General features: G+C 43.0%; 1 protein-coding gene across 1 annotated transcript in view; it reads left to right on the top strand.

Annotated features, from left to right (window-relative positions):
- Positions 1-25,223, top strand: part of RYR3 (ryanodine receptor 3) — a 570,648-nt gene that overhangs the window by 261,929 nt on the left and 283,496 nt on the right. The window contains exons 10-13 of the mRNA XM_047794870.1: positions 1,332-1,488; positions 12,384-12,557; positions 16,697-16,818; positions 24,031-24,199. Coding sequence (XP_047650826.1) covers positions 1,332-1,488; positions 12,384-12,557; positions 16,697-16,818; positions 24,031-24,199 — 622 coding nt within the window. The remainder of the gene's footprint in view (positions 1-1,331; positions 1,489-12,383; positions 12,558-16,696; positions 16,819-24,030; positions 24,200-25,223) is intronic.

The following is a 25,223-nucleotide window of genomic DNA, read 5'->3' as shown; positions in this document are numbered from 1 at the left end:
AAACTGCTCGGGGTAAGAGAGGAAGGTCCATGTTGCCATCTTTGGTTTTCCTTCTCTGACTTTCCCCCTAGTTCTCTGCTCACTGTCTCCCTGTTCAAATTAAGTCTCTTGTTCAAGTAAAAGTATCTCTAATGGGGAGGGGGATTTCTCCCAAGGGGTCCTCAAGATAATTCATTGGAGATTAGGAGAAAATATTAGAGCTTTTCTCCCTCTCTCTCTCTCTCTCACACACACACACACACACAAGTACATTCAGATTTTTTACTGAGAAACTCTGGAGATGGCTGTTTGAAAGAATACTGGTTTTAAGGGGCACCCACTTGTTAGATGGCTTGTGGCATTTATGTTTTCTTCTAAGCCTGTTAACATTGTTATAGTAGCACACTATTGTTTTCAGGATCTTAAGGCTTGGTTCCTGTTGAATGGACTTTAAAATATACATATATAACTATATATATGTAACTATATATATATATATAACTATATGTAACTATATAAATATAACCATATATATATAGTTCCAGTTTGTGTTTCTCTATTTCCCCATAATCTTAAACATGAAGCATTTAAGCCTTTTTATCAATGTTATTTGGATTCTTCGATGCTCCAAAGAATTAGGAGGAGAGTCAATTTAAAAGTTGTTACCAGAGTTCCCATCATGGTTCAGCAGTTAATGAGCCCAACTGGCATCCAGGAGATGGGTTCGATCCCTGGCTTTGCTCAGTGGGTTAAGGATCTGGGGTTGCTGTGAGCTGTGGTGTAGGTCGCAGACGAGGCTCAGATCTGGCGTTGCTATGGCTGTGACATAGGCCAGCTGCTGTAGCTCCAATTAGACCCTCAGTGTAGGAACCTCCATATGCCATGGGTATGGCCCTAAAAAGAAAAAAAAAAAAAGTTGATACATATATTTCTTAAACAGTTTGTTCTAACTTAAAAGATAAATTTGATTCATATTATTCGGTGAATAATTTCTCCCCTAACACTTACCATGACTTTCATTGAGTGCCAACCCCATGGGGTCCTACATCAAAAGGTTGGCACTCAACATGGGATCTCTCTTATCTCAATTATCTTAGCCTCTTTACCTCTTTCCATAGACTTTACCACCTTCTAACATACTACAATATGTGTATGTATTTGTGTGTGTATGTGTCACAAGTGAGCAGCATGTGTAGTTGTAGGCAGACTTGCAGTCCTAGAGCAAGCCAGGAGTCAGAGGATGAACCCCAGAAGGGTTCTAAGTCAGAGCGTGTATTAAAAAAGCACAGGGTAAATATTGAAAAAGATTTATTTTATGTAAATACAATTTCTTGTCTGTTTCATCTATCTAGCTGGAGTGGCAGTAACATCAGATGGGGCCAGGCTTTCCGACTTCGGCATCTTACTACAGGCCACTACTTGGCCTTGACAGAGGACCAAGGCCTTATACTGCAGGACAGGGGAAAATCAGACACCAAGTCCACAGCCTTCTCCTTTCGGGCATCAAAGGTAAAGTGTGATGACGTGGACTTGGACCTTGTTCTAAAAGTGAAAACTGAAACCTCCAGGTAGAACTATGACTGAAAAGAAACTAGGCTTGAACAAAGTGGAATTCAAAATGCTTTCTTCTTTTATCTTTTGAATTGAGTTCATAGAGGAATGTGTATCATGGTTGAAGCTTGAAGTCTTAAGAGAGAAAGGAGTTAAAGGAGAGTGGAAAGCCCTAGAAAACAAACAAAAATGCACCGTGTTGCTCAGAGGTTATTGGGAAATATTGCTGTTTAATACAGTCCAAGTTGTTTTTAATACTTTTAAGTCATATGCATCACTTCCATAAAGCAAGGGTAACAGGCAAACAAGAGTTTCAGTGCTGTATTGGTTTAAATTAAGGAAGTGATTTCTTTCAGAAAGATGCAGAGAAGATGTCATTCAGGACATGACATTGTCCTGCAATTATTCATATTATACAAAATTATTAGTACCTTCCTCCTCCTTTTCCTAGGTCATCTCTCCTCTCCAGATCTCTTAGCTCTGGTCTGTCCATCCCAGCCTTAGTCAAGAGTGAATTCTGGACAAATCCCATATGATATCACTTATAGTGGAATCTAAAACATGGCACAAATGAGCGTATCTATGAAACTCGGGGACAGAGAGAACAGACCTGTGGTTACAAAGAGAGATGGACTGGGAGTTTGGGGTTTGTAGATGCAAATTATTATTATTATTTTATTTATTTTTTGTCTTTTTGCTATTTCTTTAGGCTGCTCCCGCAGCATATGGAGGTTCCCAGGCTAGGGGTTGAATCGGAGCTGTAGCCACCGGCCTACGCCAGAGCCACAGCAATGTGGAATCCGAGCCGCGTCTGTGACCTACACCGCAGCTCACGGCAACGCCGGATCGTTAACCCACTGAGCAAGGACAGGGATCAAACCTGCAACCTCATGGTTCCTAGTCAGATTCATTAACCACTGCACCACGACGGGAACTCCTGTAGATGCAAATTATTACATTTAGAATGGTTAAGCAATGAGACCATACTGTATAGCACAGGGAACTATATCTAGTCTCTTGGGGTAGAACATGATGGAAGATAAAATACGAAAGGGATATGTGTGTGTGTGTGTATGTGATTTAGTCACTTTGCTGTATAGCAGAAATTGGCATAACACTGTAAATCAACTATAATTTTTAAAAAATAAAACTTTTTTATTATTATTAAAGTGCAGTTGATTTACAATGTTTCATCAGGTTCTGTTGTACAGCAGCGTGAGCCAATCATACACATTTCCCTGTGCTGTACAGTAACTTTAAAAATTTTTAAAATAGTGAATTCTGTAGTAGCTAGATTAACCCCAAATGTGTAGTTTTGCCATTTGATATGTAGAAAGACAAACTTTTTTTTAAACCTCCATCTTTAATGGTCAGCCAGGCTTTGACTGCCCAACTCAGAGCTGGATCTGGCTGGACGGTCAGAACTGCATGCTGAACTAACTTCTGACAGACAGCTTTGTGCTCTGTCATTTTATGATTGTTCTGGAAGGATCACCCAAGCATGAGCAGGGCTCTTGCACAATGGATGCAAAGCTATCAGGGAGGACAGCTCAATGTCTCTGCTGGGAGCTTCATCTCTAGTTTCAGTCTTCTTTGCTGTTTTCCAGAAATAGATCTTGATTTGCGTTCTCAATACAGTTTCAGTTAAGGGTTATTGATGATTCTGTTCATGTAGGACTCAATGTGAAGCTGACAGCTGAATTCCTATGGGACATCTCTGCCAGTCTTTCAGCACCATCTTCCTTGAAGCAGGGGGTCAGACTCTGTCTTCCCTGGATCCTGTTATGGTCCTAAAGTCTTTTTAGGTGGAGAATCTCTTTGGCATATGGGTTTTTTTTTTTTTTCTCTCAGCTACCCTATATCAGAGTTAGGCTTTCCTATAGCCATAGTTCAAATATTAAGAAATGAGAGCTTCCTGCCTAAAATTCCCTTTAAGCATTACCTTCCATTTGCTCCTCTTCCAATGGCGTGTTGACTCCTTGGTTCATTCTAGTTTTCAGAGCATATCTCTTTTATGTTACCCTCACTTTTGTTTTTTAAGAGTCCCAACACTAGAAGGATTTAAAATTCAACTTTATGTCCGTGTAATAAAATATTTTGTCTTTCAGGAAGTGAGTTAGGGCATTGTCACTTGGGAAAAGGATCAGAAAAACAAAGCAACAGAGAAATCCCAGGAGCAAAGACGGGCAAGATCCCATTTTTCCCTAAAAGACAACCTGGACATGAGGTGTCAGGGGGCATGGGCAAGTGTGGGAGGTCAGGGAGGAGGTGGAAAATGAGAAGTGACTCCTCGTGGCAGATGACCAAGTAAATGCCTAAGAATTCCAGCTCGACTTGTCTCCTACTTGAACATTCTACCGTGGTCTCAGTCCTGGGACAAAACCCTGATACTGAGGCTTTTACCATTGCAGAAAGGGGCTTCTCTTGTGACAGCAGATGAGTCATGTGACCTTGCAGGCAGCTGGCAGGATCCAGTCCCCAGGGGACTCTTCCATTCCATTCCTTTCTTGGCTCAGCCTTGTGGAGCGTGGCTCAGCGCTGTGCCGAGGCCTCTGCAGGAAGCCAGAAGTGCTCAGAGCGCTGCAGAGCGTCCTTATCACACTCCTTCCTCTTGGTACCACTTCTGGCCTGTGAGCACGTTTGACCCTCAAAAGGCTCCCCAAGTCCCTTGGTCCGGTTTCCACGCACAGGGAGGCCAGCAGCTGATGGCTGAAAACCCTTGTAGTCCCAGGGGGCTGCCAGCATAGCAGATGGACGAAAAGTCACCCATGAATCACACTACCCTGTGCTCTTGGTAAGGTGGCTACATTTCATTGGCGTCACTATGTCAGAGATTTAAATAACTCTCAGCGCAGGTATATTCAACTCAGCTACCTTCATTTTAACTTGAAAGGGACTGAAATTAAAATGACCTAGTCTCTGTGGTAGGCCAAAATAAGGCTGTGTTCCCCAAGAGATGGGAGCTTCTTTGGGACATTGTGTGGGTGGGGCATTGGGCATCATAGCTGAAGCTCCCTCCATGAGAAGGAAGATGTGCGGGGAACCCACAGTTCTGCCACCCACAACCTGAAAAGCTCTTGGGGAAGATCTCTGGAGATGCCTTGATTACTCTGGACCTCAGATTCCTCCTTAGGAATTGTATTTTTACCTTGCTTGGTGCAGGCTCTCTTCCTTAAATGCACCCTCTAGCGTGCTTGCCCTCAGTGGGGAATAGTGATGTTCCCCAGCAGAGAGATTTGTGGCTCTGTTTTTCAACAGCAGAAAGGTGCTGCGTGGTCTTGCCAGCACCCATCTGTACCAGGTATTAGGTGACAGAGCAAACGGCAGACAGCAGTCTGAAATAGCATGTCTGGATCTGGATGGTGGCACAGGGGTTGGGGGGACTCGGGGGAAGGCCGAGAGGGGAAGGTAGTGTGTCTTTTGTGCCCCCAGTGAATGGGGTTGAGTGGGAGTATCCATCTGATCCTCTCTAGGCTGGAGATTCTGGGAAATGAGAGAAGCGACTCCCAGAAGGAGCATGGTTTAGGCTCCTGCACTCTGAGAGGACATTGTGTTACCTGAGCTGTGAGTCACTGGCAATGATGGGCTTCCCACCCCATGTTTGCTGCCAGGTTGCATTAGCCCATGACAGCTATGACAAGATCGGGGGCCCTGGGACAGCAGCAGGTGTGTGTTCACATCCTTGGCAAGCTTCCCTTACAAGGAAGATGGCAGGTGCCCCTGTAGATCTTGTGCCCACAGGACAGGACAGGATGTGAATGAGCCTTACTGGGAGGGAGTCAAGGCTGAGCAGTGGCTGCAGTCACTGGTTTGGCCTGGCCCAGGTGGAATCAGACTGCAGTCTCTGAGCAAGCTAAGTGAATGAGCAGGATGGGATCTTGGCCAAAGCCTGTGTCCCTCTCCTTCAGCAGGTGATGCAAATCAAACCAGAGGCCTGGAAGGTACAGAGGGCTCTGATATACAGCATCATACTTGCTCCTTTAACCTGGAAGGGGTGGGGTATGTATAGAGCATGACTTTCAAGTCTCCTGGATCTGGCCACAATTCCCATCTCCCTTCTGTGAAACCTTGAACACAATTCTTAACCTAGTTGCAGCTCGTTTGAAGTCTGTTGGAAACGATTCTTTAAGAGCTGACCCCTGCCTGCCCTTCCATGGTCTCTATCACCATCAGCTCACAGCTGCCTTGGGCTCAAGCATACTAAGTGCGTATGGTCTTTGAATACGCTATCTTTTCTCACTGCTAAGCCTGTATCCAGAATGCCTGTTAACCCTCCACACATTAATATCAGCAAACTCCTCTCCTTCTCACTGGAAGGAGGCCCATCCCCTGTCCCCCAGCAGGGCCTGCTCATGATTCCATGACAGCCATCACTCAGTCAGCCAGAAGCCCCCTAAGACAAGGGACACATACCCCCCTGTTTCCTGCATCCCAGCACCCAGCACAGTATGCGGTACCAAGTTTAAGTTTGAAAATTGCTTGCCGAACGGCTACATAAACATGGTCATACACCAATATAGAGTGAAAATCCATTCCCTTATAATCTCTATCATCTTCATAGAGGAATTTTATCATCGCTGTGTAATCATTTTCGTGCATAACATAATCCCTGTAAACATTCAAGGAAGGAGAGCCATTACTTTGAACATCGAAGTCAAATTTCTGTGAACTTGTTTTCACATCATTTTCCCATGGTCTTGACATTGCAAGGCCATTCCCCAAGGATTGTCGGGTGATGTGATTGAATATTTACTCTGGCACGGCAGTACTGTCTATTTAGATGTCATGTCTCTGCTTCGGTTTTTAACAGTTCCTTTCAGGGATGGGTGAACTAATAATGTTAAAGCAAGCCTGATCACATGAAGCCATTTATTTTATAGCTATTTTTAATGACTCTGCCATAAGTCTTGAATGATTGAGGTGGAATCTCAAATCTGGCTTTTACGTAAAGGCAGAGAGCTATCACTATTTTCAGCGGAAGTGTTTCCTTAATGTCTAAAAATGTTCCATTCAACATTTAGCAAATATCTGCTATAGGCTAAGATCTGTGTTCTTGGCCAAACGTGACTTCCCTTTAAAAATTGCTGTTCCCTCTGCTCTGCGTGGAAAGCATCCCTATAGACCACCTCCTCTTGGGCCCATTTTTTTCTTTTTGGCCGGCAGAATTTCCCGGGCCAGGGCTTGAACACATGCCATGAACCCGAGCCACAGTGACCCAAGCTAAGTAAGCTGTTTTAAGTCAAATGCTAGGTTAAACAGAGTTCAATAGGTTGTCTAGTTTCTTTTGGCTATTCTTTGCTTTTTATTGTAGGACTCGTAAGAACATCTTATCGTTTCTTTTGACTCCTAGAAGAAGATACAGTACTGTCCAAACTCCTCTTTTCCTACAGAAAGTCTATGTTTGTTTGTTTGTTTTTGTCTTTTTTTTTGCTATTTCTTGGGCTGCTCCCGCGGCATATGGAGATTCCCAGGCTAGGGGTCCAATCGGAGCTGTAGCCACCGGCCTACACCAGAGCCACAGCAACGCGGGATCCGAGCCACGTCTGCAACCTACACCACAGCTCACGGCAACGCTGGATCGTTAACCCACTGAGCAAGGGCAGGGATCGAACCCGCAACCTCATGGTTCCTAGTCAGATTCATTAACCACTGCGCCACGACGGGAACTCCCTACAGAAAGTCTATGAATGGTGTGAGTGTGAGAAATGTGCATCTATAGGATAAAGTGAGAGTCGTCACTGCTCGAGTCCCTTTCTGGGCTTCACCACTCTCCTTGAGACACTAGGCATCCCCCTTTTACCTAGGATGCCATCCCCTTTCATATCTCTCTTCTTCCCTCTTTCTCCTAGCCAAGCTCACATCAGGTGTCAATTTGGGGTTATTTTGTTTTTGTTTTTGTTTGCTTTTTAGGGCTTCATCTGCAGCATATGGAAGTTCTCAGGCTAGGGGTCAAATTGGAGCTGCAGCTTCAGGCCTACACCACAGCCACAGCAACATGGGATCTGAGCCACATCTGTGTCCTATGCCACAGCTTGTCCCAGGTCCTTAGCTCACTGAGCCACAGTGGGAACTCCCTCAAGTGTCAGTTTATATAAAATTGTCCCTAACTCCCTATAGAATAAGTAGTTTCTCTTACAAATTCCAGTTGTATTTTGAATATAAACCATGTCACCGTGTTGTCATTCATGGTTTGTATATATGATGCCTAAAGTTTCTCTGAACCCACAGCGATTTTTTTCAGAGCCACTGGTCCCTCAAAATAATACATATTTTCAGCTGCTTCTTTATAATAGCATCCAAACAGCTAAAACATTAGCACAGTCAAAACTTAACTGTGCTGATGGTAGCCATTCAAAAAATTATGTTCAGGGAGTTCCCATCATGGCACAGCAGAAACAAATCCGACTAGAAACCATGAGGTTGAGGGTTTGATCCCTGGCCTCACTCAGTGAGTTAAGGATCTAGCGTTGTTGTGAGCTGTGGCGTAGGTTGCAGATGCAGCTCGAATCCTGCGTTGCTGTGGCTGTGGTGTAGGCCAGCAGCTACAGCTCTGATTTGACCCCTAGCCTGGGGACCTCCATGTGCCACGGGTGCAGCCCTAAAAAGAAAAAAAAAAAAAATCAAATGACAAACGGGCTTTGGAATTACACTTGTTTTGGGATTCTATTCCATTGCTTACTAGCTACAGGGCTTTGAGCAAATAACTCAAACTCTGCAAGCCACATTTTATCACCTATAAAGCAGGAGAAATTAAAACAGCAGGGCCATTGAAAGATTTAGAGAAAATGTTTTTAAAGTGTCATGTGTAATACACATCACTTCGTAGGGCCTTGGTTAATTCACAAGATGGTGTTGTCACTGTAAAGTCATTGGCAAAATGCTTCTCTCAACGTAAGCACTAGCTGAGGGAGTTCCCACTGTGGCTCAGCAGTAACGAATTTGACTAGTATCCTTGAGGACGCAGGTTTGATCCCTGACCTCGCTCACTTGGTTAAGGATCTGGTGTTGCCATGAGCTGTGGTGTAGGTCACAGATGCAGCTCAGATCCCATGTTGCTGTGGCTGTAGGGTAGGCCAGCAGCTGCAACTCTGATTCAGCCCCTAGTCTGGGAACTTGCATATGCCACAAGTGCAGCCCTAAAAAAGCAAAAAAAAAAAGCACACTAGTTCCAGTTCTCTTTCTTGTCCTTTTAGAAATTTTAAATCAATCTGGAGAGCAGCAACTTACCATCTGAACTAAATACATATTTATGTGACAATTATGATGGCGTGAAAACTGTTTCCTTTAAATGCTCAGCAGAGACAGGGGCTAATGGTTGTTACTACCCTTCCACCCATTATCAGGCCAAGCAACCTGTTCCTTCTTAGAATCGTGTAACATAGGAAAGGTTGACGCTGATAAACAGATTGATGCCCACAGACCAATAAAGCAAATCCAGATGATTTGCAACCCAGGCAGAGCTTCGTGTGAACTGTAAAGACAAGCAAATCTCAGTCTGGCCCCTGTAGAGTTTTCAGCCTGGCAGAGGACAGGATGTGTGCCAGCAAAGGATCCCTATCACAGAAGATGGTAAAGAGCCTTAAGTGAGGGGAAGGAACATTCCATGAGATCAGAGGAAATGCACAGATAGATCTGGGAAAGGCTTGATGGATGAGAGGGAAAATGCAGAGATGAAGTAGGGGGCATTTCAAATAGGAAGTGTAAGGTCAGGGAAGGCCCTAAAGGGGGAAACACTTGATATGACAAAGAAACAGTCCAGATTGGTTCAAGTATGTGTTGCATATAAACTTAAGAAATGAGAGCTGTATTCCACAGAAGCTGGGGAATTATTGCAAAGAAGTGATTGAAAGATCCCTGTTGTATAGGAAGGTTCTATTTCCAGCAATAGAGTAAATACAGCTGGGGACATATTGAGTGAACACAGAAGGGGGAGCATTCCTGCTTAAATAAGAAGGACATCATGCATCAGCAATAGCCAGATCCTGCTTCTCCTGCCTACGACGCTCAGTTCCTGAATGCTTTGTCATTGTTCAGGTTTGGATTGAGCTGGCTCTAGTATTAGTTTGTATGTTTTAGTTTTTGCTATTGTTGCTCCTGTTTTTCTTTTAAATTAGAAGCAGCCCCTGCAGTGCCAACTTTGGGCGTTGAGGCTCTTTTGTAAAAGCAGAGACACAGAGACACCCCATTCTATAAACAGTAATGATCTATTTATTTCAGAGACTCTAGGAAAATAAATCCTGGTATTTATTCTCTTTAGCCAAGTCCTATTTAAATCAATGAAAAGTTATAAAATAAGTGAAATGATGATAGTCACTGATCATTTCAGAAGGAGTGCTGTTTTAACGATGCGCCCTTGGTAATTAGCATAGCCAATTCATATTTAACAGTTATAGCATGCATTCTTTTTTATTTTTCTGCAGTGCTTATGGTTAGAGGACAGGCTGGAGTTGAAAACTTTGGCATATTTTAAGTCCATTTACTGACTTGAATGTCTACAGAACTATGGATATTTTTGAACTAAAAATCAAGTAGCCATTGTTTTGCAAAGTAAACACATCCTTGACCACTTGCCTATGAAGAAATCATAAAATATCAAATTCTATTTTTCCCATTGAATTTTGTTATAAAATTGGAAATATGTTCTTTTGTAAATGTTTCCTTTTGAGAAATGTCGTACTTAACAATCCAGCTAATGTTTCCACATTTAAAATAAGAATTTTCTTGCAGTGTATTCAAATTGCTCAAAATGATCCTGTAAATGTGTGCAAAATAACTAATTTTGCTTTTATGGAGGTTGGAAGGAAATAGAGCTGAAAGGAAAAAAAAAGTATTTGAAAGAAAAAATTACTTAGCTCTGTATATACGTGTGCATGTGTATTTATTTCTTCAATATGTTTGTTATGTAATTGATAAGTGCTGGATTCTCTGTACTGGGATTCCAATTTTTTTTTTTTTTAGGGCTGCACCCCCAACGTATGGAAGTTCCCAGGCTAGAGGTTGAATCAGAGCTTCAACTGCTGACCCACCGCAACACGAGATCTGAGCTGCATCTGCAGCCTACACTGCAGCTCATGGCAACCCTGGCTCCTTAACCCACTGCGCGAGGCCAGGGATCAAACCTGCATCTTCATGGATATGAGTCGTATTCATTACCACTGAGCCACAATGGGAACTCCAGGAATCCAAAATTAATTGTCACTTGGCTGATACTTTTCATTCTCTTATAGCTTGGCAAAAGGGAAGTGTCCTATAAACAAGCACATTTACATTATGATGTGCTAAGTACTCAGTAGAGGGATGAGACTGTGCTGAGGAAAAACAGCAGGAGAGACTAATTCTGCCTTCACAAAGAAGGTGGCATCTGATCAGGGTATTGAAGGGTGAGTAGGAGTCTGTGGCTATGGGAAGGGCACAGTTCCTGGAGTTTGACTTCCTGGTTTAAATCTTGGCTCTTTCACTACTTCTTGAGGGACCTTGGACCAATTACTTACTTCTTGGTACCTTCACTTTGTCCTCTGTAGAACTGGCATAATATTTGTAGCTACATCAGAGGCTATTATGAAGAATTAGTGTATGTATGGCGCTTAGAACACTGTGTTGCAAATCAGAAGAGCTTGATGCATGTGCTATAGTTCCATCATTAAGAATGAAAAGGAGGAGTTCCTCTGGTGGCACAACAGGATCAGTGGCATCTCTGGAGCTCTGGGACACAGGCCTAATCTCTGGCCCTGCACAGTGGGTTAAAGGGATCCAGTGTCACTGCAGCATAGGTCACAGATGTGGCTCCGATCTGATCCATGGCCTAGGAACTCCATAGGTTGCAGGGTGGCCCAAAAAAGAAAAAAATGAAGAGTCCTTTTGTGGTGTAGTGGGTTAAGGATACACCGGCTTGGGTCACTGCTGTTGTATGGGTTCGATCCCTGGTCCTGAAACTTCCACATGCCATGGGCATGGCCAAAAAGAAAGAATAAAACTAAAGTTGGCACAAGCAGAAGGAACAGCATGCATTAAAAAATTCAAAATGCTGCTAGCTAATGGTTTTTACAAATGAGCAATTTAATGCCAGATGTAGAGAAGAAATGGAAATAGGGTGGAACCATTCAGAAGCCCTGATTGATGAGGAGGGGAACAGAGTTTACCATGTCCCATGGGTCTCCTTCCTGACTCACTGTGTGACAGCATCGAAGGTTGTCACCAAGTGGACACCTAGTGCACAGCAACTCCTTTTTCCATACTAGACAATACGTTTTGTGAAATAGCAATTGAAGAATGAAATCCATTGACCGCAGTACACAACTGAGAAGGTCATGAGAGACATATACACCAATTACTGTGTTAAACTTAAGGCACAGTAGCTCCCTACCTGCTCCAAGAGTCTGTTTTCTCTTCTGATTTCTATTTTAAAAATATTTATATGATTATAACAGATATATTTAAAACCCTGAGTCTGGGCATTTATATAAGACAACCATTAACATCATAGAAGATACAACTTGCTGAAAATAAGTTATCTGGCTAGTAATGGGTTAATTATTATCTAAGTTGGGATGAGGAAAGTTGAAAATATAATTGAGAATTACATAAAATCAGGACCAAAGAGGGACCCTACAGGCCGCCTCCTTTTCCCATGGATTTAAATAATCACTGAGGTAGGTGAAACTTAAAATCTATTGATTTTACAATTAGCAGCAGATCAGAAAAGCAAGCCTTCCTGAAATCCTGGCTCAGACAGACACATGTAATTCTGGTAATCGGTTCCCTGGCTGAGAAATTCTGCATAGGTGACTTGTTTTATACATTTCATTTCTATTTAATCAGGCATGCCTACATTTGTTTCACTTTCTGTGAAATAGGAAATCAAGGAGAAATTGGATTCCAGCCACAAGCGCGATATAGAAGGCATGGGAGTCCCAGAAATCAAGTATGGAGACTCCATCTGCTTTGTCCAGCACGTAGCCAGTGGTCTGTGGGTGACCTACAAAGCACAAGATGCCAAGACATCCCGCCTTGGACCTCTGAAAAGAAAGGTGAGGGGTCAGAAGGCCTGCCCAGGATTGTTTTACAGTGATCTGGAAGCAGCTAGGCAAGAGAAATGATTATGAGAACTGGGTGGACATAGTGTATTTTTACTTCTTACTATTCTGAAGAATGTGATAGATTTTTATGACCCAGTGTGGTTACTTTGACCTCATGTTCAATGGTTAAAAAAAAAAAAAAAAGTTAAATAGATGGCAGATCTGTGAGGAGGGGATAGAGTATGTTCCTTGTGCTCTAAAATCTGAGCCAAATTACTTTTGGTGTGCTGTTTGGGGATTATCCACATCATTGGTCCTTTCATTTAAGTGGATAATTGAGTTACTGTGCAATTTTCATAATACAGAGACTAAATAGAATCGCTACAGAGAAAAGGCAGATTGCAGAATAACAAGCACAAAGGAACCAAGGTGCTGAAAGATGAGATACCATGGAAGGATGCTGTTTCCACAGAATGTATCTAGATCTGAGTGGTCCATCACAGCCTGCTACGGTGGGAAACCGGCTTGGATATATACAGCATCTTTTTTCCAGAAAGTCAGTTGCCATCATAGGAATGGGTTGGTTATTAAGTTATCTAAGTCAGGATGAGGAAAGTAGAAAATATAATGGAGAATGATATAAAATAGGAACCAAAGAGAGACCCTACAAAACCACCTCCTTTTCCCGTGGATTTAAATAATCACTTGATAGGAACCAGGAAATAGATGCCCAAGGTATGATGCTTTTTAAAATTTATTTATTTTTGAAAATCCTTAAAAAACATGGATATAAGTAGTCATGGAGTCATATAATAAGGCTCTAGGAAGCATTGTATACTGTATTTTTTTGTATTTGTCAGCCTAATGTGGAGGTGATGAAAAGTTTCCCAGAGTGCTGGTTATTGTAAGAAAAGGGGTTGGGAAGAAACCATAAGGCTTTTTGTGTAAAGTAAACCATACCAGGAAAATATCCAGAAAGGGGAAATAAAATTATGAAGACGAAATAGAAAATTGAATTAAAAAGAGGGCACAAAGACAAGCTCATATGACCCCAGCCCTTCCTCTGCCAACAATTATAAAGGCTGGATTAAACACAGAAACAAACCATTTGAAGGTTTCAGCAAGAAAGGCACCCAGGACACAAGCTCTAAAGATCTCCAGTAGAATGTAAATGCACCAAGTTGAGTTCCCTTTGTCATCATTTTCCCCTCAGCATCTTTGCTGAGCTACAGCACAAGGAATAGGATCTTCTGTGAATTTTACTGGACTGGAGAGACATAGTATTTTTCAGGTCAGCCATGGTGTCTAGGACTTGAGGGGCCACATTCCCAAGTGGAGGAAACTATAGAAATATGAACCTGAAATTCTGTATGCACTTTTCCCCTAGGATCTTAAGCTGACTGTGGTTAGGGTATGAAGCTAAGATGGCAAACAGAAAGTGCCATGGTGGAGAAGAGCAAAGTAGACATGTGAACAGAATGACATGCTTAGGGAGTCATAGGTGGAGGTTCCAGGTCCCCAAGCTGGACTGGCTCTTGAAAGTACAGTAGGTTTTCAACTGAATCCCAGAAAAGGCTCTCTCCCAGAAGTAGGGGCTGTCTCCTGGAAGTGAGAGCAAATTGCAAGTAGATGCCAAAAACCTATCATCTACCCCAACAGCCTATCAGAATAAAATTAAATCCTCTAAAGAGTATGTTAATATCATCTAGAGTCGCCGCAATTTTTCCTACCTACTAAGATAAGGATGACATTTAAAGAGAGTGAAATTTGTGGATCTTGGCTGTAGCTCTGGGTGGGCGCGGACATGCTCAAAGGATCCTGTCCACTAGGAGAGATCCAAGTTTACAGTGCTGATTTATCGTGCCTGTCCCTGCCTTTTTCTTCTAGGACAAGAGTCTGTAGAGCCATTTCATTGCTGGAATGTGCATGTGATTTGGGAGGATGCTTTAAGAACTCTCTCTCCATGTGGTGCCATAATGCTCAGCCCTTGACAGAGCTGCCCAGCTCCATTTCATGAGGAACAAGTTCAGTTTCCCCTCTAAAAGCACAAAGGATGTCCACTCTGTGTTTAAGCCTTTTATGGAAAAAAGAATTTAGAAAAACCAGTGAGAAATAGACACAGTGAAAAACCTGACAAATGGTTCCTCACCTTAAAGGAAGTGCTCTCTTTCCATTCCCATTTGGGCTTTTTCTCTCTGCCCTTGGGCTATGGGATTTCTCCAAGAGAAAAAAGAACCTGAGGAACTAGACCGTAGGGATCAACAGGACACATAGTAACAACATTCCAACAACTGCATTTCCTCCATTTCTCTTCACTTTCTTATTTGGCTGGCGGGTTTGAAAGTGTTATCTGAGCAAGCAAAATCTGAGGACGTTGGTCTCCAGGGACCCAAACGCTGGGACTGAGGCCAGAGTAAACCTAGTGAGATGTATTGCTGAATCTAAATGCAGCATGGGTAAGCAGTTGCTGGGATGTTCAGAGAAAGTAACAGTTTGAAAGAGTTGGTGAATCCAGTAGTCAGAGCATCCTTTGCTAAGGCTCAAACTGCGTTATGTAGATGAGCTGCAAGGTCTTTTTTCACAAATGAACAGAAATATGTGCAAGCTGGTATTCTACTTCCTCTGTGAATTCATTAAATCCAGGCATACCTTCAGAAGAATATAAAACAGAGATTTTCGTATGCAAAGGAAAATAAGTTATTTCTTTGTGCTGAAAATGAGAGATAACAAAAATGCTTGTTCAAAAGGTATTTCCTGAAGCCACATTATTTTATTTAATTGACATAGAGATTGTCTGACCTCCCCCCATTTCCCAGGACCTACAGATGGTGCTCCCTTCACTTACTCACCTCAAGAGGAAACCACGCCGGGAACTTGACTCAGGATTTAACCCTAACTTGAACCAGAGTCAGACCATCCCAGTTAATATCTGCACATGCCTGACCCTTTCAAGAGAGAAAACAACAACAACAACAAAAAAAAAACCCCACAAAAACCACTACCTCTACACCAAAAGCTACTAGCCCCCGGAGTTCCCATTGTGGCACAGTGGAAATGAATCCAACTAGTATCCATAAGAATGCAGTTTGGATCCCTGGCCTTGCTCAGTAGGTTAAGGATCTGGCATTGCCGTGAGCTGTGATAAAGGTCTCAGAATGACTCGGATCTGGAGTTTCTGTAGCTGTGATGTAGGCCAGCGGCATAGCTCCAGATTCAACCCCTAGCCTGGGAACGTCCATGTGCCCTAGGTGTGGCCCTAAAAAGCAAATACAAAAACAAAAAAAGCTGCTAGCCCTGCACCAAAATTGTATCATGATATCACTAGTGACCATACGTACACTTAGCTTCCAGATAACTGAACTGAGATCAGTGATAACTGGCATGTATAGCAAATACTCATCGAGTACCTCTTACAGGCTGGGAAACATACTAAAGGACTTCCATGTATATCATCTAATTCTCCAAGCAACCCTCTAAGATAAGTCCACCCACAGATGGTGAAGTCAAAGCAGGGAGAGGTTAGATAATTCGCCAAGGACACAGAGCTAGGAAGTAGCCTAGCAGGACCAGAATTCAGGCTGGCTTATGCCCAAGCCTATCCTTTCAAATACCCTCTGTAGCCTCCATCACAAGCAAACCACCATCCCACTGCTTTCCCATTCTACAGTCGGCTGACCTGGTGCAGCTATCCTTCTGAGAGAGAGCACCATGACCGACCCTGGGTTTCCCAGGATTTTACTTTAACTTGTCCCTTCTTCTTCTTCTTTAGTTTATCTCTGGAGGAAAAGGCTCTGAACACAGCGATTTTTTTTTTCCTCTCCAAGGATAAGGGTTTGTATTCAGAGAAAAAGCTATTGTAAAATATGTTTTTCCCCTTCCAAAGTGGCCATCTAGGCCTAAGGAACGTATTGTAACTCGTACCGCACTAGCACATAAAATTTCATTTTCATCAAAGCACCGCACCTCAGGAGTGAGTCATATGTCAGTAATAGGGTGTATGGCCAGAATAACTCAGTTCGTGTCCCACTTTCGAGATGGACCCAGGGGAGCTTGGCTGGGGAGAAGGAGGACAAGGGATGAGGGACCCACGGCAGGAAGTGTTGTCTGTCCGGCTGTGTAACCTGGACCCGGTGTCCTTGGCTCTGGGGCAGGTCATACTCCATCAGGAAGGCCACATGGATGATGGGTTAACCCTGCAGAGATGCCAGCGTGAGGAGTCCCAGGCCGCTCGGATCATTCGGAACACGACAGCCTTATTCAGCCAGTTTGTAAGGTATGTGAGCTCCTTCCGTTTCTCTGCCTGTCAGTTTCTACTCCATGGCCATCCAAGCCCACCTGCCCATCCCTCCCCCTTTTTAAAAAATCTTTTTAGGTCCGTGCCCATGGCATATGGAGGTTCCCAGGCTATGGGTAGAATCAGAGATGAAGTCTCTGGCATACACCATAGCCACAGCAATGCAGGATCTGAGCCGCGTCTGCAACCTACACCACAGCTCGTGGCAACACCAGATCCTTAACCCACTGAGCGAGGCCAGGGACCAAACCTGTGTCCTCATGGATGCTAGTCAGATTCATTTCCACTGAGCCACAACAGGAACTCCACCCATCCCATTTTGATACTGTGAGTGTTCAGAAAATAATTACGCACCACTGAAGAGTTTTACCAGAAAGGGCTTGGGATTGAAACTTATTTCCCATGAGGTAAGAACCTCCTCTTTCCCCAACAGATGCCCAAGCCCATTGGTTACTCAGGTTGCTTCATGAATACCCAAGATCTTCTCAGGAAAGTTAAGTGGGGAGAGCTGGAGTGCTTTAAGCCCCTTTTTTATTAATGCGTGAAGACGTGAGGAAAGGGGAGAAAGAGATGCAGACCTTCCATGCTTTTTAGAAGGACTTTCTGTGTCATTCAGAATTGTTGCTCTGATTTGGGTCCAAGGAGATTTGCATAGGAAGGCTTGCGTTACCCCCATGACTGCCTATAATGGGGAAAGTGACTGAACTGCCTGCTTGGATCATAATCCCTCCAGCCTCAACAATGCTGCCAAAACAGAGCTCTGTGGATCGGGTTCACCAATTACCATGAGGAAAGGATTCAGTTGTAAATGGTGCAGTGTTCCAAGCCATCCTTCTCTCATAGGAAAATCTCCCTAAAGCCTAGAGGGTTTAAATTGCGTGAGTGAATTTGTATGAAATGAGGGGAAAAAATTACACCTTTACTTTCCTTCCTGTTGAAATTCTGTGATCCAAGCAACGTATCTTAGGATACAGGCTAAGCTGTTCTTGCGGTTCAGAATAAACTTTTACTTCTTTTTCAAGTAACAATATAGGGGAGGCAAGTGGTTTAGAGAAAAAAGACTGACCTGCTCCTGGGGCTCAGATTCCTTCTGTCTTGCTCTGTTGAGACCTCCTACAGGTTTTTAACATATTTTCCTAGACCAGCCCAGCAGCATCCCCTGAGAACTTGTTGAAAATACAGACTCCTGGGTTTTACCCCAGACCTACTGAATCAGATACCTGGGAGTGGTACCCCAGAAAGACTGGGTTTTAATAGGCCCTCAAGTTGATGCTGATGCATGCTAAAGTTTACAAACTATTGCCCTGGAATAGAGGTCTTAACCTTAGCACATGTTAGATTCATCTGGGGCGTTTTTAACACCCTGATGCTCAGATGGCCTCTCAAACCAGATGCATCAGGGTCTCTGGGTTGGGATCCAGATACCAGTATTTTGTTAAAGCTCCACAGGTGATTCTCATATTCAGCTATAGTTGAGAACAAGATTAAAAATAGCTCACCAGGAGTTCCCATCGTGGCTCAGTGGTTAATGAATCTGACTAGGAACCATGAGGTTGCAGGTTCAATCCCTGGCCTTGCTCAGTGGGTTAAGGATCCAGCATTGCCGTGAGCTGTGGTGTAGGTAGCAGATGTGGCTCAGATCCTCTGTTGCTGTGGCTCTGGTGTAGGCTGGCGGCTGTAGCTCTGATTGGACCCCTAGCCTGGGAACCTCCATATGCCATGGGTGTGGCTCTAGAAAAAGGTAAAAAGACCAAAAAAAAAAAAACAGCAAAAACAAAAGCTACAAAAGAAAAAAATAGATTGGACCCTATCAAAAAATAAAATTTTTTTGCTGCAAAGGGTACCATCAAGAAAGTAGGGAAAAAAAAAAACCCACAATATGGGAGAGAAAATTGGTAAATCATAGATCTGATTTGTACCTAGAATGAAGAACTCTCACAGCACAACATTAAAAAGACAAGTGAAGCAGAAACGAATCTGACTAGGAATCATGAGGTTGCAGGTTTGATCCCTGGGCTTGCTCAGGATCCAGCAGTTATGTGAGCTATGGTATGTATAGGTCACAGATGCGACTTGGATCTGGCATTGCTGGGGCTGTAGTATAGGCCGGCAGCTGTAGCTCCAATTAGACCCCTAGCCTGGGAACTTCCATATGCCACAGTGCAGCCCTAAAAAGGATAAACAAACAAACAAATAAAAAAAACAATTGGACCAATTTAAAATGAGTGAAGGACCTAATTAGACATTTCTCCAAAGAATATATACAGATGGCCAATAAGCACATGAAAAGATGTTCGGTAAATCAGAAAAATGCTCAGAACCACAGTGAGATAAGACTTTATTCTCACTAGACGGCTTTAATCAAAAAGACTGTCAATGATAAGTGTGGGATAGGATGTGGAGAAATCGGAACCTTCATACATGCTGGTGGAAATGTACAATGTTGCAGCCACTCTGGAAAACAGTCTGGAGATTTCTCAAAATATTAAGGATAGAGTTACCATATGACCCAGCAATTTCATTCTAGACACATGCCCAAGGGATACGACAGGTCCACACAAAAACCTGTACACAGATGTTCAAAGCAGCATTACCCATAGTAGCCAAAAAGTGGAAAAACCCAAACATCTATCAGCTGATAAGTGGATAAATAAAATGTGCTATATCCATACAATGGAACATTATGTGTCCCTAAAAAAGGAATGACGTCCTGATAGACACTACCATATAGATGTCACAAAAGGCCAATATTGTATTATTTCATTTATATGAAATATCCAGAATAGGCAAATCTATAGAGACAGAAAATAGACTGTGTTTGTCTAGGGCTGGGGGCTGTGTAGCAGGTGAAAAAGGGAACAATTGCTAATAGGTATGGGATTTGGGGGGCAGCTGATGAAAACTTCTAACATTAATTTAGGTGATGGTCACACAATTCTGTAAATGTACTAAAATCCATTCCACCATTGAATTGTACCCTTTAAATAGATGACTGTATGATACATGAATTATGTTCAATAAAGCTCTTATTTTTAAAAATTCAGTGGGAGTTACATGCCTAACAATGCAGAAATTATTTTTAAACAGCTTTATTGGGTTATAATTTAAATATCACAAAATTCATCCTTTTAAGTGTACAACTCAGTGAATTTTAATAAAATTTTAATAAAATTGCCACAATTCAGTTTTAGAACATTTTCATCACCCCAGAAAGATTCCTTTTGCCTGTTGCCGTTTATACTAATTGCCACTCTCAGCCTTAGGTAGCCAAGTATTTACTTTCTCTCACAATTTAATGCATTAAGTTGATAAATCATACAATATATGATCTTTGGAATCTGGCCTTTTAGCATTATATTTTTGAGGTTCATCCCTGTTGCAATACATAGTGGTATTCTGTTTCTTTTTATATACTGAGGAGTATTTCTGTGTATGGAGTTTTTATATCTATGTGTGTATATATATATATATATTACACATATATGTATACATAAAGGTATAAATGGATGTATATATATGATTGTGTGTGTGGAGAGAGATTTTTATATACCTTCCTACAGAAGAAGACAGATACAGATACACAGAGACACGTTCATCTCACCTTCTGTTTGTTAGGTGAGGAATAGCTGGATTGCTTCTCTTTGGGGTGATTATCAGTAATGTTTCTATGGATATTAGAATAAAAGTCTTTGGATATGTTTTTATTTTTCTTGCGTAGCTTACCTAGGAGTGGAATTGCTGGGTCCTATGTAAATTTATATTTAACTTTTTAATATTTTACGGTAAAGTATGCATAACGAAATTTACCATTTTAACCATTTTCAAGTGTTCAGTTCCATGAGATTAAGTACATTCAAACTGTGCAACCATCACCACTGTCCATCTCCGGAACTTTTATACTGTCCCAAACTGAAATTCCAAACAGTAACTCCCCATTCTCCCCTCCCTCCAGCCCCCGGCAACTGCTATTCTACTTTATACTTCTATGAATTTAACCCTTCTAGGTACCTCATATAGGTGGAATAATATAATAGTTGTCTTTTGAGCTCTGGCTTATTTCATTTATCAGAATATCTTCAAGCTTTATTTATATTATAGCATGTGTCATAATTTCCACTTTTGGATGATTTTGTCCAATGTTATCACTTTTATGGGAGAAAGTACTTACTGAGCTCATTATTTCTGGAAGCCCCACCTCTCTGATTTTTTTTTTTTAAAGGCGGCACCTGAAGAATATGGAAGTTCCCAGGTTCCCAGGCTAGGGGTTGAATTGGAGCTGCACCACAGCCACAGTCACAGCAATGCCAGATCAGAGCCTGCAACCTACACTGCAACTTGCAACAATGCGGGATCCTTAACCCAGTGAGGGAGGCCAGGGATCACACCAGCATCCTCATGGATACTAGCTATGTCCTTAATCTGCTGAGCCACAGGGGGAACTCCTGGAAGCCCCACCCTCAATGGGGGAAATTCCAGATTCTCCCAGCCACAGAATGTTTTACAAGAAAGGAGGACTAATGAGCCATAAACCAATGCAGGAGAGGTGGGGGCTTCAAAAGCAGTGTACTTAAATTTTCAAGAGCTGGAAAGGGAAGGATGACAAAATAATTTGGAAGCAGATTCTCCCCTCCCGTGCCTTTTGAAAAACCAACAGTGCATGCTGTGTACAAATGGAAACAGGAAGGAGGGAGTGGACATCTGGGAGAAGCAATTAAAATGAAAGGAATAAAGAATGAATAAGAACAACAAAGAAGAAAAGGTTAAAGTTTCCTGTGCTGTCTCATCATCTCCTATGCAGTTGCTGGGAAGTGTCCAGCAGGACAAATGAATAATATGATGGATGCAGGAGTCTCAGAAATCCTGCTAGAGAGAAGATGCTGTCCACCCATCCTCTGAGTTTAACCTCTGGAGGGAGACAATATGTAAATAATTACATTATGGTAACCGTATGGCGAATACTCAGAGTCACTCGAGATCTGACTTGAATTTAACAGAAGAAATCCTTGGCAAAGATCTGAGAATGTAGGGGGATAGTAGCTATAGGGAGAGAAAGAAGGCTGAGATGAGATGGGTGCCAGTTGTAGCTCTGAACTGAGGCATCATCTTGCTCTGGTCTATCTGGGTCCATCATTTCCCTAAGGTTCTAGAGTAGAATATGAGGACCACAAAGCCATTCAGATACCACGTCCACTTTCACCACTGTCTCCAATGCCAAGCACATGGAATGTGTTCTTTTTTGGAGAAAGGACACATCTGCCTCAGTCCCTGGAGAGCTGTTATATTGAGATTTCTTCATGGCTCAAGATCAAGTGATTGGGCAGGGAGAACTCACAGAACAGAAAATGAGACCCGGAAGGACCCTGGCAACCACAGAATGCACCTCTCCTGTTTCTCAGGTGTGAAATTGAAGCACAGGAGGCTTAGAGGCTCCGAATATCGCATGGGGGGATGGCAGTGACTGTAACCTGGGCTTCCCATCCTCTGTGTAGTGCATGTGCCCTCCCATCAAGCTCCAGAAATGCCCATAACCCTCTTCTTTCATCTTCATTTCTTATGTGAAGAAACATTCTTCGCTTAATGGGCATCGGTGTCTCTAGTAAATTCAAAATGTTAAAAAAAAAAATGGGAGGGTGGAGAGGGTGGGGAAGGAGAGAGAAACTCTGCAACTGGACCATAAATTCTGAGCAAAATGTAATCATCCATCACTGAATCTAAAATTGGGAAGTCATTGGATTTTGTGTTACCAGACCTTCACCTCATATCCTTACGGGACTCTTTTGCCCCCATCTTAGTGTCCAGCAATATCCCAGAGAGTCATTACTAACCACTTCCTGAGCACCTGCCATGGGCCACAGGACACAGCGCTCACAAGTCCTCCCCTGCCTGTATTCACTGGTGTTTTACCCTCACTGCCTGCACGTGGCATTTTTAGGCTAAATGGAATTACTGTCATCTCATAATTGTCAACTTATAACACCTGAGTGTTTTTAAGGCTTGTTAAGTATTTGCTTTGGGCCTGGATCACAATATTTGCTTAGCTTGTGTCTAGATTAAAATATAAGCAAACCCACTGTAAATGTAGAGTTCATTTGAAATTGATCACCAAGGAAAACCCATGATGATATTTACACACTGACCCAGTTCTCAATCCCTTGGGGCCACTGATGACGTTCCCAGGGGGCTGAGTCCATTTCCTCATCCTCTTCTTAGCCTTGGCCTTTGAAAGGCTCAGCAGTGTACCCTTCAAGGAGAAACAGGAAAATGAAGGTTCATTTTATCGTCTGTGGAGGTTTGTAATCTCTCTATAATGAAAGGATTTAATTAAGAGTTTTTGGTGGGGGGGGGGATCATAACACAGGGAATCAGAAACACACGTGGAGGATGGGAAGGAACACAGCAGAGAAAGTGAGGGAGGTGATGGGGTAGTAATACTTTGAGGGATGTGGACACAGAGGCAAAAGGGAAGGATGTTGAGAGATGAGACACAGAGAGGGGAAGGGGTGAACAGAGGGAGGGCACACAGAGGAGGTCACAGGAGAGAGAGACATACTGAGTGAAGGAGACATCAGCAAATGCAGTGGGGAAGCAGATGTGTGCATGCAGACACACCTGCTTGCAGAGATATACAGAGGTATTGCAAAGACACATGGAGAGAGACAGAAGACAAAGCTCTGGGTCAGCCAGGAGACCAAGTGATGGAAACCCTTCTAGCTGATCTTAACCTAGTCCAAGAAGGTATGAACTGTGTCTTAATAAGTTTATTATTTTTTCAAGTGTTTCCATTTAAAAAGGAAAAACTGTGGCAGACAGCCAGGGGTCATTCCCTGTTATTTAGAAAATGGCTTTAAAATTGAATCAGAAATCCTCTCCCATTGCTCTGTGTGTCAGCAAACTTCAATTTGTGGTCATCTAGGAGTTCCTTGGGTGCTCACTGGGTTAAAGATCCAGCCTTGTCACTGCTCTGGTGTGGGTTCAATCCCGGGCCCCAGAACTCTCTCATACCATGGGTATGGCCAAAACAAAAAACAAAAAACAAACAAACAAAAAACCATTGTGGTCACTGTACAACAACTACCCCAGGCAGCAGTCCATGTGCCCAGTGAGGGACAGAGATGAGCCAGGACCTGGTGGATGCCTGTCAGGGCCCTGCTGGTGACCACTGCCTGAGCCATGTTCATCTTGTGGTTTTAGTGGAAACAACCGCACAGCCGCCCCTGTCACCTTGCCAATAGAAGAGGTCCTGCAGACCTTACACGACTTGATTGCCTACTTCCAGCCCCCCGAGGAGGAGATGCAGCACGAGGATAAGCAGAACAAGCTCCGCTCGCTCAAAAACAGACAGAACCTTTTCAAGGAAGAGGTAAGTCTAAAAAATTAAAAATTGAGATTCTCTTTGTGACCAGAGCTCAAACACCCCAATGAGTGCACCTTAGCTCTATCTCCATACATTCACATGTTTATCAAAGAAACAGAGACAAGAAAGAGCAGAAGCTGGAAAGAAAAGCGCTCACTGGAAGCCACCCTTCCCTGTCAGTGCCCCAGTCACATTGGCAGTGAACATGGTGGCGCATTCCAACCAGATAATATTTAAAGCCTCTGTGTCACCTATATATCCAAAATCCATCTTCCATAAGTCTCAGCTATGAGAGCAGGCATTGGCTGTGATTCCCAGATTTTGGGAGATGTCAGAATTACCTTGGAAAGCTGTTGGAAATATGCAAACACACAGGTTCTACCACATCAGAGATGTCTGAAGAGCTGGTTGGAAAGATAGAGACGATGCTCTGTTTCAAGTTGAACTTGAGCATCTGAGTCTCTAGGGTTGGGGGCCTGGATATGGGGGAGATAGTAAGTTATGACTCATGGGGGCCCTGGCCCTAGTTCTGGCTCCCTCCCTGGGTGCCTGTGATCTTAGACAAGTCATACGCTTTTTCTCAACTTGGACGTGATGATTTGGCACTAATTTTAAGGCCACGGTCATATTCCTGCAGCCTCCCATACCTGAGGTCAAGGCTTGTCCCTTGGGCATTTCCAAAGCTGGTGGCATGGAGGAAGTAGACCCATCTCTACTTAGCCTTCTGATGGAAGCTGGGGAAACATTATGTGTGCCTTATAAGCTGCTGAAACTATGTTGACCATCTCCCTCCTGCTATACCTTGAAGAATAGCTAGGCACAGATGTTTTTACTGGATGGCATAGTATTATAAATTTGATGGAAAAGTAGTTAAAAATTCTCTTCATCTTATTATCTCTAACTTCTGCCTCTTTTGGAGGGGATGGGGAGGTGCACAAATTATCCTGTTCACCTAAGAGAAAAACGACCTACATCCACGGCTGTTTTTTTTGGGGGGGCGGGGGGGAGTCAGAATCATTTCACACCATAC

The sequence above is a fragment of the Phacochoerus africanus genome, chromosome 9, assembly GCF_016906955.1.
Source record: "Phacochoerus africanus isolate WHEZ1 chromosome 9, ROS_Pafr_v1, whole genome shotgun sequence".
NCBI classification, from domain to species: domain Eukaryota; kingdom Metazoa; phylum Chordata; class Mammalia; order Artiodactyla; family Suidae; genus Phacochoerus; species Phacochoerus africanus.
Note: the sequence above shows the minus strand (reverse complement) of the source record. Positions and strands in the feature narration are given on the sequence as shown.